The 18,754-nt window shown below is 42.2% G+C and overlaps 1 protein-coding gene across 1 annotated transcript; it reads left to right on the top strand.

The window, feature by feature from the left end:
- Positions 1 to 1,352: 1,352 nt before the first annotated feature.
- Positions 1,353 to 4,192, top strand: LOC308164473 (uncharacterized protein; the record flags this gene model as incomplete). The annotated part of the gene is made up of 4 exons (XM_080538556.1): positions 1,353 to 1,593; positions 2,109 to 2,237; positions 2,420 to 2,553; positions 4,133 to 4,192. The coding sequence occupies 4 exons, from the start codon at positions 1,353 to 1,355 to the stop codon at positions 4,190 to 4,192; spliced, it is 564 nt and encodes a 187-aa protein (XP_080394682.1).
- Between the last annotated feature and the right edge of the window lie 14,562 nt (positions 4,193 to 18,754).

The raw sequence follows: 18,754 nt of genomic DNA on the forward strand, positions 1-18,754 counted from the left end.
TATTATATATATATACACATATTATTCATTTATTGTTTAATGTTATTATATATATATATATATATATATATATATATATATATACATATTATTCATTTCTTGTATTATATTATATATAAACATATATATACATATTATTCATTTATTGTTTAATGTTATTATATATATATATATATATACATATTATTCATTTCTTGTATTATATTATATATAAACATATATATACATATTATTCATTTATTGTTTAATGTTATTATATATATATACATACATATTATTCATTTCTTGTATTATATTATATATAAACATATATATATACATATTATTCATTGCTTGTTTCATGTTATTATATATAAATATACTTATTATTCATTTATTGTTTAGTGTTATATATATATATATACATATTATTCATTTTATTGTTTCATGTTATTATATATATATATATATATATATATATATACATATTTTTCATTGTATGTTTCATGTTATTATATATATATACATATTATTCATTTTATGTTTCATTTTATTATATATATACATATTATTCATTTATTGTTTCATGTTATTATTAGGGCTGGGACTTTAACGTGTTAATTTCGATTAATTAATTACAGAAAAAATAACGCATTAACTTTTTTAAAGCATTTTAATCTCACTTGTTGTTGTTGTATTTGGCCAGCCCTGCCACTTCTGTCCCTTGTGAGAGACTTTTCTCCTGGCAGGCAACATAGTGCAGCCTTGAGCTCTGAACATGTAAACAGGTTAGTTTGTCTCAGCAACTGGCTGAAAGAGAAGAAGCAGAAGAAGTAGTAGGCTTAGAGGTCCTGAGACCAATGGGTTTATTGTTACCATTTTAGATGGCACTTGTGACTTTATGTTAAACTGTTGGTCTGTTTATTATGTTGACCAAGGATATTTGGGTGGGTAGGGGAGGGTGGGGAGGGTTAGTGTAACATTAGGTTAGGTACATTGTGTGATCTGTTGGTCTGTGTAGCTAAAATAAACAGGATTTTGATGCTTTAAACTTATGTATATGTCTATTCATTGATTCACTCGTATACCAAATACAGTTCACCTGAGTTTCACATTTCAGTTCACCTGAGTTCACCTGCTAGTCCACTAGATACCTGCCGTTAGCTCATAACTGGCAGTGCTCCCACTTTGATAAGGATGTTCTTGGTGTTTTTCTGTTATTCTGTCAGAAACACATGTTAAATTCTCATGCAGTGGCTCACAAGACGTGTGTGTGTGTGTGTGTGTGTGTGTGTGTGTGTGTGTGTGTGTGCTTGTATGTGTGTGTGTGTCAGTGTGTATATAAGGAGGGGGACAGACCACATAATTTCAGAATGAGGGGGTCTGTGGCTCTGCTGGTGTTGCTGTTCTGCCTGTCTGGGGCATGGGCTCAGGGAGAGAGCGGAGGTGACCCCTCTGACCCCACCACCACCCCGGACATCTGGGCTGAGCTACAGGCGCTGAGAAACATGATGTCAGCCATGGCGACCAGAGCGATGGCCAGCGAGGAGGAGCTGAGTGTCACCAAGACAGAACTGCTCCACAAGGTGGAGGCGCTGGAGAGAGAGAACGCAGGTAATGTCCAATACATAAAACATGAGTATTTATTCAGTGGAAGAATAGCATATATTGTTCTACTCACAATTCCAGCACCAGCAGCAGAACTGTCAGCCAATGGGGTCCAGAGGAGGAGGAGAAGCAGGAACAATATTTAGAGCAATGTTATGTTGGATTAATGAGAGCATATTTATTTGAACATGCTACATGTATGTGACGCGTCATTTAGTATTGTACCATTCTCCATTGATGACTCGTAGTATACAGTATTTCTTCATGTTATTTCCGCTAAAATAATAAAATGTAAATTATTCATCATCCAATCACATTTTATTTGAGCTATTTTTATTTCTTACCTTCCGTTAGCCTCTACAGTCCTCACTTGTTCTTACTGTTGGAATATTATCCTCCTTTCTTATGTTTATGTGTTTTGATTTTCTTCCTCTGTTCTGATCTATTCATCTGTGTTTGACATGTGCTGTATGAATAGTTTGATTTGATTCTGAACTGAGTTGACTCTCCTGTGTCGACAGACAGACCAAAGGTGGCCTTCTCTGCTGGTTTGACTGATTCAGGAGGTGTAGGACCCTTCAATACTGACACCACCCTGATCTACAAGAACATCATCACCAACATCGGCCAGGCATACAGCCCAACTACAGGTGGGTAGCCCCCCCCCCACACACATACACACAGGATGTGGTGAGGGACACCTACAGTAGATATTTCTATGCTACATCTCTACATGCTGTACACACGTCATATCACCTGTCACTTAGGCCGAGATCAAAAGTTGCTCTGATGTTTTTATGAATGCTGGTCTCTTCCTGTTCCTCTGATGCAGGTCTGTTCACAGCACCAGTGAGAGGAGTCTACTACTTCAGATTCACTGGCTGGGAGCTCCGTGGTCAGACGGTGATGGGTTTCAGCCTATACCACAATAATAAACTTGTTATGTCCAATTTTGAATATAACGAGGTAAATTATGAGTCCATGTCTAATGCCGTGGCCCTAGAGCTGGAGGAGGGGGATGTGGTCTACATTTACATTTACATTTTTGGCATTTAGCAGACGCCTTATTCCAAAGCGACTTACAATCAATACATTTGAATACTAAACATGTGAATCAGCAGTCCACTATTCGTTGCAGGAAGAGTACTCTAGCTCGGGCCCGGGGCCACTGATAGAAGGAAAAACCTTCTCCCTATTATCGCCTTCTACTAAAACGTTTTATTTTTTATTTTTTTTATTTTATTTTAATTACTGGAGAAACTGAGAAACAGTACAAGGGGGGCAGTAGAAGTTCTTAGGGACACAGTAAAGGGGAAAGCGGGTGTCTTTAGGAGACGTAGTGGTGAGGGTCGGAAGATGTCTCAGGAGGAGCAGTTAAGATGTAACCTGAAGAGATGGGTCTTCAGTCTACGACGGAAGATGGGTAGTGACTCTGCCGTTCTGACAGTCGTGGGGAGCTCATTCCACCAGCGGGGAGCCAGTGTTGTGAAGAGACGTGATCGGGCAGCCCGACTGCTGTGTAGAGGAGGTGGGGCCAGTCGGCCAGCCGAGGTGGAGGAACGGAGTGAGCGGGCAGGGGTTTGGGGGGTTACCATTTCCTTCAGGTAGGCAGGGGCTGTCCCTTTAGCTGCCTGGTATGCAAGCACCAGGGTCTTGAATCTGATGCGAGCTGCTATCGGGAGCCAGTGCAGGGTGCGAAGGAGAGGGGTGACATGCGAGTATTTGGGGAGGTTGAATACCAGCCGGGCAGCAGCATTCTGGATGAGCTGCAGAGGTCTAATGGCTGAAGCGGGGAGCCCAGCCAGGAGTACATTGCAGTAATCCAGGCGGGAGATGACCAGTGCCTGGGTCAAGAGTTGCGCTGCCTCTCTGGTAAGGAATGGTCGTATCCTTCTGATGTTGTAGAGGAGGAATCTGCAGGAGCGAGCCGTTGCTGCAATGTTCTCCGCACAGGATAGTCGGTTATCCAGGATCACTCCAAGGTTCTTGGCTGTCAGGGAGGGGGTTACAGTAGAGTTCTCCACTGTGATGGAGAAGTCTTGGAGAGGGCAGGCTTTCCCGGGGATGAAGAGGAGCTCGGTCTTGTTAAGATTGAGCTTGAGATGGTGGTCAGCCATCCAAGTTGAAATGTCAGCGAGACATGCTGAGATACGGGTTGCCACGTTTACATCAGACGGGGGGAAGGACAGGAAGAGTTGAGTGTCGTCTGCGTAGCTGTGGTAGGAGAGCCCATGTGAAGAGATTACCGAGCCAAGAGACTTGGTGTAGAGGGAGAAGAGTAGGGGCCCTAGGACGGAACCCTGGGGAACTCCAGTGGAGAGGGTTCGTGGAGAAGATAGCGATTCTCTCCAGGTCACCTGGTAGGAGCGGCCCGCCAGGTAGGAAGAAAACCAGGAGTGTGCGGTGCCAGAGATGCCCAGGTCTGAGAGGATGGAGAGAAGGATCTGGTGATTGACTGTGTCGAAGGCAGCAGGGTACGGGATGTATGACGATAGGCGTAATCGCAGCACGTTCAGTGGCTTCCTGCTCTTCCCTGTGTGAGGAGGAACAGGGACTTCCTGCTTCCTGTGTGAGGAGGATCAGGGACTTCCTGCTTCCTGTGTGAGGAGGATCAGGGACTTCCTGCTTCCTGTGTGAGGAGGATCAGGGACTTCCTGCTTCCTGTGTGAGGAGGAGGAGGTGCTGTATTGAGCTCTGTTAATAATCAGACCCGTTAATAAAGGCATTATAATATATGTCTCTGTTTTATCATTGAGTTGATACTGTCAGGACTGCATCCTGATTGTACGATCAACAATATTCTAAAATGTATGTCTAACTGAAGACTGAATCTGCTCATAGTGTTAGGGATAGGGATAGTGTTAGTGTTAAGGCTAGTGTTAGTGTTAAGGCTAGTGTTAGGGTTAGTGTTAGCAATAGGGCTAGTGTTAAGGATAGTGTTAGTGTCAGCAATAGGGCTAGTGTAGTGTTAGGGCTAGTCTTAGGTCATGTTCTCACATGAAAGTCTGAATCGAGACCCGGAGCAAGTGGATGAGTTCGCAACATTGTTGCATAAATTATTTCTCTGATTTGCGTTCTCACAGCCCTTCATGTAAACAAAGTAACATACGCAATCGAAGCAACAGACGGTGGTAGTTGATTGGTCAGAAAAATAGAAAATTGCCCGTTCGTCCCGCTCTTATCCAGATCAACCTGCATGTGCTGTTGTTTTCCCATGGACTGCCTCGAGCGTTTCATTGAACCTAATCAATAATCGGTAATCCTTCCTTCGAGGTTCCAGCGGTCTCCTCAGGAGAAGCTGAATGCTTGGTGCAGGGAGGTGTTGTGTTGAGTGGGGGCTGTCGCCATCTAGTGGTGAACATGGATACCTACTGAGGAGCCTTGGCAGGGTGAAGTTACTAGAACAATGTTCTACTAACCCTGGCCCACCTCCTACCCCTGGCCCACCTCCTCCTACCCCACCTTCTACCCCTGTCTGTCTGTCTGTCTGTCTGTCTGTCTGCCTTCCTGCCTACCTGTCTGTCTACCAGCCAGTCTGTCTGGCTGTCTGTCTGTCAGGCAGTGAGTATGCCTGCCTGTCTGTCTGTTTATCTGTCTGCCTGCCTGCCTGTCTGTCTTTATGCCTGTTTATCTGCCTACCTGTCTGCCTTTCTGTTTGCATGTCTGTCTGCCTTCCTGTCTGTCTGTCTGTCTGTCTATAATTTAAAAAATAATTATAAAGAAATTAGTTCAAGTGCATTATGTACAGCAGCCATTATGATAGATGCAGATGCGACGCGAGGCCTCACACTAGTTCCACAAATGACAGACAGAACACAGACAAAACACAGACGTGTTTATTGTGTTGTTCTTTCCTGCGGCACGTTGAAATAAAGTCAAAACAATACACTAATGTAAACCTTGACTACCACTCTACTCAGCAACACTTCTAGTTTTAGAGTTTTAATAATCATAATAATAATAATAATAATAATACATTAGACTTATATAGCGCTTTTCTAGACACTCAAAGACACTTTACAAACTGAAAAGATCGAGTAGTAAAATAAAAAGAAACAAACAAATAAATAAAAGAAAGTATAGGGGTCTAATTAATTTTTAGATGACTAAATCTAAATCCAAGTGTCTTTGTAGGACAATCTACTCTGTATACTACAAGTATATCTCCATTTCGGGCGGAGTAGCGGCAAACAAGCAACGCCAACGTCCTCTCTTGACCTGCATTTTTTTGAAAAATGTATTAAATTGAGGTGGTAAACACAGTCTACTGTAAACTCTACTCAGCAGCACTTCTAGAGTATGAATCAAGTGAGTTTTAACCATGAGGAGTGTTACAAAGTGATCTCAGTGAGAACCAGGAAGTGGTGGGACTCAAAGAAGGCAAAGGCTGAGATGAAAGTAGCAGGAGCTAGGTCAAAGGTCTATATTAAAGTAGCAGGAGCTAGGTCAAAGGTTTTTATTAAAGTAGCAGGAGCTAGGTCAAAGGTCTATATTAAAGTAGCAGGAGCTAGGTCAAAGGTATTTATTAAAGTAGCAGGAGCTAGGTCAAAGGTATTTATTAAAGTAGCAGGAGCTAGGTCAAAGGTCTTTATTAAAGTAGCAGGAGCTAGGTCAAAGGTCTATATTAAAGTAGCAGGAGCTAGGTCAAAGGTCTTTATTAAAGTAGCAGGAGCTAGGTCAAAGGTCTTTATTAAAGTAGCAGGAGCTAGGTCAAAGGTCTATATTAAAGTAGCAGGAGCTAGGTCAAAGGACTTTATTAAAGTAGCAGGAGCTAGGTCAAAGGTTTTTATTAAAGTAGCAGGAGCTAGGTCAAAGGTCTATATTAAAGTAGCAGGAGCTAGGTCAAAGGTCTATATTAAAGTAGCAGGAGCTAGGTCAAAGGTCTTTATTAAAGTAGCAGGAGCTAGGTCAAAGGTCTATATTAAAGTAGCAGGAGCTAGGTCAAAGGTCTTTATTAAAACAACTATCCAGACTACAGCTTAACATGCACACACAGACTAAAGGCAAACAGTTCAACAAAGTGATACTGACTAACCAAGGACTTGCTGGAATGTCTGGCTCCTTGTTCAGTAAGCCTCATGACATCACATCAGAACTCTTGTAACTTTGATACTATTATTTTGGGCAACTGGATGAATGCTGTACAACACTTATGGAAGTAGCATGGCCCACACCAAACCACTATTTCTCTCATAACACTGCCTGTGTTACCGCCGTAGTGTGGTTGTGTGTGCAGGGTTCCCACTACTTCTGAAACATCAAATTCAAGCACCTTTCAAGGACTTTCAAGACTCAATTCCCTCAAATTCAAGGACTCAACACGGCATAGCTTGAGACAGATCTAGATGAGAATTTATATAATAGGAACTATCCGCTCACAGACAACAATTAAATAGAGAGGCTTGAATGTGTGAACACTAGATGGTCTCTTGCCTTCTCTGCCACAGGACAGCAAAACAATATATTGTGAAATATGTGTAAAGTTAAGAAATACAGAGAGGAGGAGCTAAGTAAAACATTTATATATATACAGTATATATACTTTTTTTAGAGAGAGAGAAAGACCGGAATTCAAGCACTTTCAATGACCCATGTCTATTTTCAAAAACTTTTATGACCTTGATTTTTTTCCCCTCAAATTCACAAACTTTCAAGGATTTCGAGGAATCTCTGTTTGTTTCCTGTGTTTCTACACCTGTGCTCACTTGCTCATCAAGGGTGGAGGATAAAAGTTGGGAGGGACTGTCAGATGGTGCCAGTGGGCCAGTCCACAGCTGCAGAGTTGTGTGTGTTGGTTGCTAGTCAGCCAAAGCTTGTTTGGTGTGTTACTGTGTGTTCTGCTACTATAGTGTGTTATGGTGTGTTGGTTGCTAGTTAGCTTAGCTTAGCTATTGTGTGTTCGCATTACTTTAAGTTACTTTTTCACATTGCTGATTAAGTCTTAAATCTTACTTTACATTGTTTATTAATATATATTTGCTTTCTCTTCATTTATAGAAAGTAGTTTAGAGTTTAGAGTTTAAAACCTGATTATTATTATTTATTTTACAAGCTTTTAAGATTTATTTATATTTTCCCATCCGCCTCTGTTTCCTGTCCCCTGGTTCTATTTAATTGTTACTCTCCTCATCCCCTGGATATTATTGGAGGACGTAACTGCTGGTCAGGTGTCTCTCCTCTGTGTATGGTTATTAGAATGCTTCTAATAAGGTCAAACTCATACAATCCATTGGAGTACACAACTCTCTGCTACTCTGTGACCATAAATAATAATATTAATAACTAATATGTAATATAGCGCCTTTCAGGGGACCCAAGGTCACTCTACAGAAATATGAGAAAAAACTAAAAACAGTCAGACTAGAACATCTACACTAGAGGGCAAACAGATGGGACTTGAGGGTGTTTTAAAGGCATCCAGAGTAGGGATGTTGCGGATCACTGCATGGAGAGAGTTCCAGAGGGTGGGGTCTGCCAGACTGAAAGCTCTGTCCCAGAAGGTTCACAGGTTAGTACGGGGGGTGGCAAGCAGACCCTAGTATGAGGACCACAGGTTCTGGGCATGTTGGCAGAGGAGGTCAGATAGGCACTGGGGGGGGGGGGGGGGGGGGGGGGGCGTGGGCAATGTACAGTATATGTGCATGGATCAAGGACTTTAATTTAATTAATAAATTTTGCCATTTAGCAGACGCTTTTATCCAAAGCGACTTACAATTACGAATTACAGGGACATTCCCCCTGGAGTAACTGAGGGCTAAGTGCCTTACCCAAGGGCACACTAGTAGTGGTGTGGCTTCAGGCGGGATTTGAACTCACAACCTTCCGATCACAAGTCCAACTCACTATCCACTAGACCACCACTACCCCCTAGTCCGGGCCCACATACTCACACGCCTCCCGCCCAACCTGGATCCATACCAGTTCGCCTACAGAGCCCACAGGTCCACAGAGTACGCCATCGCGACGACTCTCCACGCCACTCTATCCCACCTGGAGAGGGGAAACAGCTACGCGAGACTGCTCTTTGTGGACTTCAGCTCTGCCTTCAACACCATCCTTCCAGACAGGCTAGTGACCAAACTACTAGACCTGGGACTATCACACTCTATATGTGCATGGATCAAGGACTTCCTGTCCGACCGCCCCCAGAGGGTGCGGGTGGGCTCCCACACCTCCACAGCCCTCAGACTCAGCACTGGGTCCCCCCAGGGCTGCGTGCTAAGCCCCATCCTCTACAACCTCTACACCTACGACTTCACCCCCGTCCACCCCAGCAACTCCATCGTAAAGTTTGCAGACGACACCACCGTGGTGGGCTGCATCTCGGGGGGGGACGAGGCGGCGTACAGGGATGAGGTAGATCAGCTGAGCAAGCTGTGCAAGGTTAACAACCTGCTGCTGAACCAGTCAAAGACCCAGGAAATCATCGTGGACTTCAGGAGGAAAAAATCTGAGGTCCAGCCCCTGCTCATCGACGGAGAGAGCGTAGAGAGAGTCTCAACCCTCCGATTCCTGGGGGTGCACATACAGGATGACCTGTCCTGGAAGAACAACACAGCAGCCATCATCAAGAAGGCACAACAGCAGCTCTACTTCCTGAGAGTCCTCAGGAAGGAACACAACAAGCAGGAGATACTGGTGGCCTTCTACTGCTGCGCAGTGGAGAGCATCCTCACCTACTGCATCTGCAACTGGTTCTCCAGCTGCACAGCCGCAGAGAGAAATGCGCTACAGAGAGTCGTGAGAACAGCCCAGAAGATCACCGGCGCCCCCCTCCCCTCTCTGGAAGAGCTGTACAACACACGCTGCCTCAGGAAGGCCTCCAAGATCTCCAGAGACCCATCCCACCCTGGGTACGAACACTTTGCCCGGCTGCCCTCGAAAAGGCGGTACAGGACCATGGCCGCAAGGACAAACAGACTGAAGCTCAGCTTCTACCCCAGGGCCATCCAGGCCCTGAACACAGCAAAGACCTAGGTTCTGGGCCCTGGACAGTCTGGACGGATTGATGGCAGCTGCTGGATTGAAAAATCAGGTGTAGTGCTGAGGCACAAATGTGTACATTTCAAGCCTGCAAACTGCGACACTTTAAATGAATGTGCAATATGACAACCCTAGTCGTTTTATCTGTACAGTATCGTATAGTGGATAGTGTACATAGCCTTTATTTATGTAAACCAGCTCCTTTCCCTTCCTTTTTTTTTTTTTTTTCTTTCCTAGCACCAGGGGAGCCACCCCTCCCAAATTTCGTTGTTTGGTACCTGTACTATAGCAATGACAATAAAGACCATTCATTCATTCATTCATATTATATTATTAAATATATTAAATTATTACGGTATATACAATTTCATTTTTATAAAATATGGGAGGGAACAGGGGGGAACTGAACGAGTCATGCCACAGCATGACAGCCGTTTATGTAACAAATAATTAAAAAACTGTACAAAAATCTAAGTAAAATCATAAATCATTGTCTTTAACAGCGTTAACTGCTGCGGCCTGTGCATCTTTATCACTTTGCACTGCCTTGTGCCACGCCAACAGAAAAACGTCTGTCATGCTGTGGCACGACTCATTCAGTTCCCTCCCGTTCCCTCCCATATGCTTGAAAGCAAGCTTGGTGGCTCTCTGAACCAAATTTTTCACTTCAGCCTCTGTGGAGGTTGGCAGGATCTTCCTCTCGGCCCGTTTCTTGAGAGCATTGAACATGCTGTATCTGCAATCGAAAAAATACAGATATTAATGACTTGCATGTTTCCTCAAAGTGGTGTGAAACGGTGTGCAATGGGCTTTGAAGTAGATTTTCTCTTGTTCGGTGAGACTATAGTGCGGAGGCTACTCTGCCCTCGCAGTTAAAAGACGGCTTCACCCATTTTCAACCAGCTTTCTATCATTACATTTTAGGTTTTAAATGGGTAATAATAATGGTATACACACTAGCTGTGCTCTGGTCCAATCAGAGTGGCCTGTGGGTGCCCTGCTCTGGTCCAATAAGAGGCATGGGGAGTGGCCTTGGAAAGGGGGAGAACCCCACTGCATTCTGGGTGTTGTATTTTTTCTGCCATTTCTGTAAAAGGGCATTTTGCCATGCTTTTACTCTGATATCTGGTCAGGTAGCACTAACTTCAAGTATATTTACACCTTTCTACTCCATAGACAGGCCAGTTTCAGTGAAAGACCATCTTCCCAGTGGTGAAACACTCCTTTAAGTTCTGCTTTTTTCGCTTCAGCATCACATGCCGTGGCATTGATAATAGGAATTGATAGAGAGGCATACGATAACATTTCCGATTCCATTTTGTTATCGGTTCGCAACTGGAACTGGTTCTCGATTCCCATCCCTATCCAGGGGTATGGTACTTTTCTTTTGTTCTTGTAAGACTCACACAGTATCTCAGATGCCCCAGATAAATTTTTAAAATGTAAATTAAGTAATACAACAAGTGCCATCAACGTGTGTTGGCTCCCCACAAACTTTGTGGGGAACCAAAACACATACTATATTATTATATATTTTAAAAAGTATACCTGTAATTTATGAACCATTTGTTCACTGTCCTCATCTGCACTCCCTCCACAAGCAACTGGCTCTTTTCTACAATTGAGGGATAGCGTCTCTTCAGGAAAAGAGCTTTGCTCTTTTCAAGAGCCCTCTTCTGGCCCCCTTCACTGCTGGAGCCTAGAATAAGAAAAAAACAAGACAGTCTAATAAACGTCATGGCATATCCCAGACAAAGTCAAGAGAAAATATATTCTAATAGTATTGTTTAATTATTTGTTTTACTTGTCATCCTGCTTGATGTCCCTTGGTGCCGGTGGCATGAGCATGTACATGCCTGGCAAGGACAGCAGGCCCCATCTCTCTCTCCAACTGATGACCCTGTAGTATGAAATTAAATACATAAATCTGGAGCACTGTCCCACATGGATCTCCTCATGTACTGGATTTTCTATAACATTTATTCAACAACCTTATTTTACACAACAAACTACATTAACACAGATGGAGTAAACACTACAACAGTAGAAATTGTAGAATTTAGTCAGACACAAAGGACCAGGTTTGCGTTCACAAAATGCTCTTCTCCACCTTTGTATATATTTTTATCACACACCTCTGATGATTCTCCCTCTGCTCTGGCCGAATCTGCTCAAATTTGGAACAAGGAGTCGTCCTCTCCTCTCCTCTCCAGAAACATCTGCTTCTGGATGACACAGGTGAGTTTATCATTATAAGTGTAAGGGAGAAAGCTTAGTTCTGTATTATGCTTCATTTATTACAGCAAAACGATGCCTGTCTAGCTACATACCCAGCCATCACCTTGTCTTGAGACATCTTAAGACACATTTGTCAAGACGTCTTGAGACACGTCTTAAGACGTGCCTTTAGACATGGGTCTTAAGATGTCTTGGAAATATGAAGATGTCTTGGCTTGAGATGTCTTGGAAATATGAAGATGTCTTAACTTAAGATGTCTTGAGATGTCTTGGAAATATGAAGATTTCTTAACTTAAGATGTCTTGAGATGTCTTGGAAATATGAAGAACACAATGAATGTCATAGTATTGTCTCAGCATTTTATTATTTAAAAAACAACATACACAAATACATAATCATACTGTGGATTACTAATTGATAAAGACATTTACAGGAAATTGCAGGAACTATTATAAATAGGAACAAAATGATTATGTGTACAACATTATTATATGAACAAAATGATTATATGTACAAAACCTTTTGTAGGTAGGACACTATTGGACCTCGGCCCAAATCTAGTACTGAACCTGACCCCCCATGCTAAACCATTTGGAAGTACAGTATACTAGGACTCCAATTCAGACACACTGGGGGGCTGTCACAAATCTACTAACTCTAATTATTTAAAATACAAATAAATAAATAAACAAGAATGTGTTGTGTAACAACTCCCCCAAGATTCCCCTCCACCACAGAGAGACTAAACTGTCCTTCTGAAAGAGACTACACTGACATCCTCCATCCCAGACAGACTACAATGACCACCATCACAGTGTGACATGGGAGAGTTACTCCATATGAGAGTGGAGAAACCTATTCTTCAGGTAGCATGTGTTCCTGATGTTGTGGACTACTCTTTTATCAACAATTTCACAGTATTGCCCATTGGTGGCAGTTGACTTCATACCTATCCCAACAAGTTGGCGTGGTTCCCAAAAACATTTATGATGTAGGAACAGGAGGGTGTCAGTGATGGCTGAGGGTGGGAAGAGAAGCTTTGCTCCCTCCTTGTACTCTTCACAGCCTGTCAGGGGGGATCTCTGTGGAGTGGCAGGAACACGGTCCCTTCAAACAGGAGCTGTGGATTCTCTGAAAATAAAAGACATCAAGTATTAAGGTAGGCTATAGATTCCCATCAATATTTTTTATACAAGGTCTTTCAGTAAGACTATTTTACCTGACATGGTAGCCCATATGCCTGTGATTTTCACCGGTGGCCTGTGGTTCCTGTCTTCACCAAGTAGGGTTGGGTTGAGTTGGGTTGGGGTTGTCTCCACAAATGACCCAACTCTGATAGTCTTTATATCAAATCTGAGAATGAAATTCAGTATGCTAATTATAAAAGGGGTATGCTATTGATAATAGCATATCATTTAGATTGTTTTTAATTTATTATTTTAGATCATTCATTATTTTAAAATGTTATTTTCTTTAGATAAACAACTAAAATAAAACATCTAAATTAGATGCTATTGATACTGCATAGAAACACATTGATATAATATACTTGTATGTTTCAGGGGACAATGTTGCACTCTGATATTGAGTGTGTCTCTGTGCTGCTTGCCCAGCAAGAGGGTTGTCAATATTTTGGATGACAGGCTTTCCCCTTTTCCAAACCTAGGAAATAAAACAGCATGCATATGATTCAAAGAATGCTCTCTTACAAGAAGTTAATACTGACTTATTTGATAATTAATTGTATTAAATATTGTATTGAAATAATTAATACATTTATGATCAACCCCACCCTACCATACCTTTGGTCCGAGGAAGACCTGTTCCTGTGTCAGGATTCTATTCTCCATCCTCTCCATTAGATCAGGTTGCCGCATATTTTTTGACACCTGTAGTTTTGACAGCTCTGGCAACACCTCGTTTCCATGCTGCCTTAAGCCTGTTTTGGAACGAGTTATATTTTGGTACCAACATTCTAGATATCTTTGGTATAACTGACATGCAGGAAATAATACTGTACATGATAAATACAGATAATACAGTTACTTAAGTAAATAAACACATTTTGAAGTAGATGTTCCTACCAAGCCCTCGTCTTTGCCGAAGATCAGTGGCCGATACTAATGCGACCGAACCAGATGCTCTGTATACAGGGGCATAGCCTGGCAGCCCGTGTACATGTGTATTGTCTGCCACATGATTGGGTGCTGACAATGTGGTGATGGAATCCAAGACTGCAATCCTCTTGACCATGGTCTTCTCCATACTAACACCATTCTTGTGAGCGATGACTGAAGTACAACATTCATATAAAACAATTAGCTTTAAGCACCTATATGGCCTTGCAAATTAAATACTGTATGTGTAGTTACATTTACCCATGTCCTTGACCCTGTGGTGGTATCGTTCAAAGCGGTTGCAGTCTCCAATCATGGGGTGGCCCAGCACATCTGTTTGCTCTCCAGTGTGATAGCCACAATGAATGTTGGCACGGTTTGCAACATCTGCTTTCCATATCTTAGAAAATATGACACCAAAATGTACTTACTTCTGCTAAATGGTGTTAATATGAGTTAATATGTTAATATGAATTAATATCTAATCAAACCACACTGTTTTGATGCAAAATCCTGTAAGAAAAATTATATATATATAATAATGATATCAATAATAACTCACCCTCTCGAAAAGTTTGTGGTGGTCACATATCTCGACCTGGAGTTGCCTTGCTTCGTCATCCGTCAAACTAGCTGATCGGATCAAAGCCAAGTATCCACTCAGCAAGATGTTGGCTTTAGTCACTAGTCGGCAGGTGTTGCGGCCAATGTATTCAACAGAGGCTGCTGTAAATGCCTCAGGGCAACACATGACATCTCTGGCTATGATGGGCCACATCTGAATGAGATGGAGTACCTCACAGCCAGTGGCACATGCCAAGTGATGAACATCTGGGAGCTGAAAGTATAATGTGGTGTGTAATGCAATTTCATTCAGAGCTGTTCACACTTCTCACAGGACATGGACTTTGATGACAAAAATGTACTATTTAGTGATCTTAAAACAGTTGCTTGTTATATTAAGTGTGTTCTTCACTTCAACTTCCGTAATATGGAGAAAAAAACCAACAAATTCTAGCGCAATTCAGGATTTGCAGAGAAGAGGACCAAATCACCAGCGGGTGTCACATATAACAAACAGGCAGACTATTAGAGAGAAAGCTAGTTCCCATTGACTTTGGTTGTTCTTTACTGAAGTCAATGGGGACTAGCTTTCACTCAAGTAGTGCTGGCAACCTCCCTGTGTTATATGGACAAACTGCACCTGTGTTTTCAAGTGGCATGTCGGTGAGGAGATGACACAAGTTTCATTTTTGGGTAAACTGTTCCTTTAACAATTAAATACACCGGCGTCAAAATGTATAACTGTGACTTACCTGCTTGAGCCAGTGTGGTCTGTCAATTGCAACAATCAGATTGGATACGAACAGTTGCAATTGTGTCTTGATGTTGCCCCAAATTAGACTTATTTGGAGTCTTCCAACACCAAGGGCATCTAAGTGGAAGTGATCGATTCTTGTCTGTAACAAAATACAAAGCCAACAGTTGTATTGCTTTTACATGGTTTTATCATTATATGCTTTCTATTTGAATCATTTTTAACACAAGGCAGAGCAGGAGATTTTCAGTCCATTAGTATGTTTTTCTTAGTTGCAACCATTTCCAGCAACATGGCAAAAACATATACCTTGCTCTGAGCTTCATTAGGCATAGGTAACATGCATGTATAGACAGAGCTTACATTAAAACATTTACCTGAATGTGCGGTTCAATGACAATGTCATCAGAGAAAAGCTGGTTGTTTTGGCTGAACAAGGTCCCAGTCTCTGTTTCTTGTCGTTTCCTCTCCACTACACCCATCTCAGACATGCCAGCGATAATGATGTTGGTGTTGGACTTTGTTCTGCGGGGTGCTTCACTGGCAACCTGTGGGTTGGAGAGGTCGGCCTTGTCGACTGTGCAAATTCTGCATCTAAGAGAGACATCATTTTAATAAGGGATGCATTTGAAAGATTTCACACAATGTACATAACCAAGAAGACCAAATGGCCAGAGAAGTAATACTGAATCTAACCGTTTGTTTGCGGTGGAAGACAAACAGTTTGCACAGTGGTTTGCCTGGGGCATATCGGCATTGATCTCCCCAAGATGGGGCCTTCAGTGTTACAGTTGTGCTGCCTTAATACATTTTCAATACATCTCTTGGTGCACTCTCCAGCTAGAGTACCAATTTCATGTAGTTCATCAACTATTTCTTGTGTAGCTGACTTTGAGACATGCAAGATTGTTTGCATACGTAAGAATAAAGATGCAAGTCTATGCTTAATTGACTCTCCATTAACATCTTCAAATTCATCATCTTGTGAGATATCATCTTGTGAGACATCAATGTCTATTGGCAACAAAACGTTATATTCCCCACTGGTTGCAGCTGGTGGATCACAATCATAAATTAACTTGGCCCTTAAATCTTTCAATTCGGAAGAACAGTGATATCTACTTTTATGAGCTTTGAAGGTGGAATACACATTAGAATCGAATAGACATGGCTGAAAAGGACACTTCACAGTTTCCTTGTTTTTCAAATGAACTCCCAAATGAACAAAGTATTCTTTAAGTGTACAGGGCTCCAAAAAATCACATAATTCACAATGTAGTCGATAAGTCACAATATTATTTTGAGATCCACGAGCAACAGCATCTTGAGGTCTCTGGGTCAATGTTTCATGCTTCAGTAAATGATTCTTTAGAGCTACTTGTGTCGTGAAAGAGCACACACAGTCACTGTAGATGCAAGGCAAGGGACAAGACCTACTATAATGTCCGTGTTTGAACTTGTAGTGCCTTATTATACTACGCTGGTTAGCTGAAGAAAACGTGCAGAACTTACATTTCCAGTTCATAGGGTTGCCTAGCTCTGCAATGCAAAGCTCCTCTTACTTTCACACTTTCTGTGAAAAAAAAGTAAAAGTAAAAGTGTGCACACACAAAAAAAGTACTGAAATTACCCCCCCCCAATTCTCTGACTACACATGCACATGCGGTCAAATTACCCCACTCTGCGTTTCTACAAACCAAGCTAACTACCTAGCCCACAATTACACTTTAGCTACACCTGGCTCAGCCAGCTAAAAGCCATAATGTTATATTCCAGAAAACAAAACCAATTCTCTAGCAAGCTAACACGGGCCATATTCAAGTGATGGTGTTACTAACTAGCTAACTAACTAAACATGATGCACATTCTTTCTTTCACTGCAGTCAGAAAAGCTAGTGCTAACTAGCCTATACACCTTTGAGCCCCGGAAACGCACTATATAAAAACAATGAATTATTATTATTATTATTATACTACATGAACTTATATTTCAGCAAACGAAACCAAGCTTCTGAAACCCTCTTGCATCGACTGAATTCACTTGTTAGCTATTAGCTAGCTAAATAGATCATGTCACTGGTGAGGTAAAGTTAACAAGCGGGGCAAACGGCAAAATTATTACACAATTGAACATTAAACTCTGAAAAATAAAATTATTAACTCACCTTTTGTAATTCGCACTCCTGATATTCTTGATATTCTTGATATTCGTTATATTCTCGATATTCCTACTACAGGCTACGTTCATCACGACTCAAGACGGGTGAATTCAGCAGCATCTAATTGTCAATTAGAATCAGGTGAGGGAGAGAGGCTGCTGGATGCACAGGTTGACAAACGGAATTTTGCAGGGGCAGTGTTCTGCACATGTGCAACAACTGGAAACGTTTTTGACAAGTTGAGTGATCTCATCATTCTGATTTGAGTGGACTATTTTAATTTCACAGACAGGTTGAATGGATTAAAACTTAACATTTCTAGTTGTCTCAACTTTTTGGCAAAATTGAGTTGACCTGACTCACAAAAATGTGTTAAAGGAACTAAAATCCAAAATATTTTTTTACAGTGATGACATGCATTTTTTGTCCTGGGACACACCAATTGAATTATTATTAACTAATTAATAATGTAAAATATATAATAGGATAATTCATTATTATACTTGAATTATTCCAATTGGAACAAGATCGCCTGACTGTCTTAAGACATTGATATTCAGTGTCTTAAGACATCTCAAGATGTTCTGTGTCTTCAAGACACAGAAAATATGGCTCTTATGCTCCATGTCTTAAGTGAGTGAATGAGTGCATGTCTTCAGGTTAGGTCTTAAGACGACTTAAGACATCTTGACAGACAAAATGTCTTATTTTGGTTAATTAAGACATCTTAAGACATCTCAAGACAAGGTGATGGCTGGGTATGTATGAGCATGAGGACCTGGAACAGTACACGTCGTCGGTTCTGAACCACATAGTGAACTGCACCAACTCAGTCACCGTGGACAAACGGGTCCGGGTCTACCCCAACACGAAGCCATGGATGACTGGGAAGGTCCAAAAACTGATCAACGAGAGGGACAACGCCTTCTTCGCAGGGAAGAGCACACCGCTGTACAGCACCACCAGGGCTAACCTAAAGCGCGGAATCAAAGCGGCCAAGGCAGACCACAGAGAGAAGATTGAGGAATGCTTCCTGAGCAACGACTCCAGGCGGATGTGGCAGGGGGTTCAGCACATGACAAACTTCAGAGCCAACAGGCTCACAGCCGCAGAGGACGACCCCCTGCTGGCGGGAAAGCTGAACACCTTCTACGCCCGGTTCGACGAGGGGCGAACGGAGGTAACCACAACACAAACACCACTCTCTCCAGCTCTCAGCAGCCTCACCCTCACAGAGCATGAAGTGAGACGCGTGCTGAAGGCGGTGGACCCCAGGAAAGCCTCGGGGCCGGATGGCGTCCTGGGACGGGTGCTGAGGGACTGCGCCGACCAGCTGGCCGGGGTTTTCACC

This window comes from Nansenia antarctica, assembly GCF_963989245.1.
Source record: "Nansenia antarctica genome assembly, chromosome: 8".
Taxonomy (NCBI): domain Eukaryota; kingdom Metazoa; phylum Chordata; class Actinopteri; order Argentiniformes; family Microstomatidae; genus Nansenia; species Nansenia antarctica.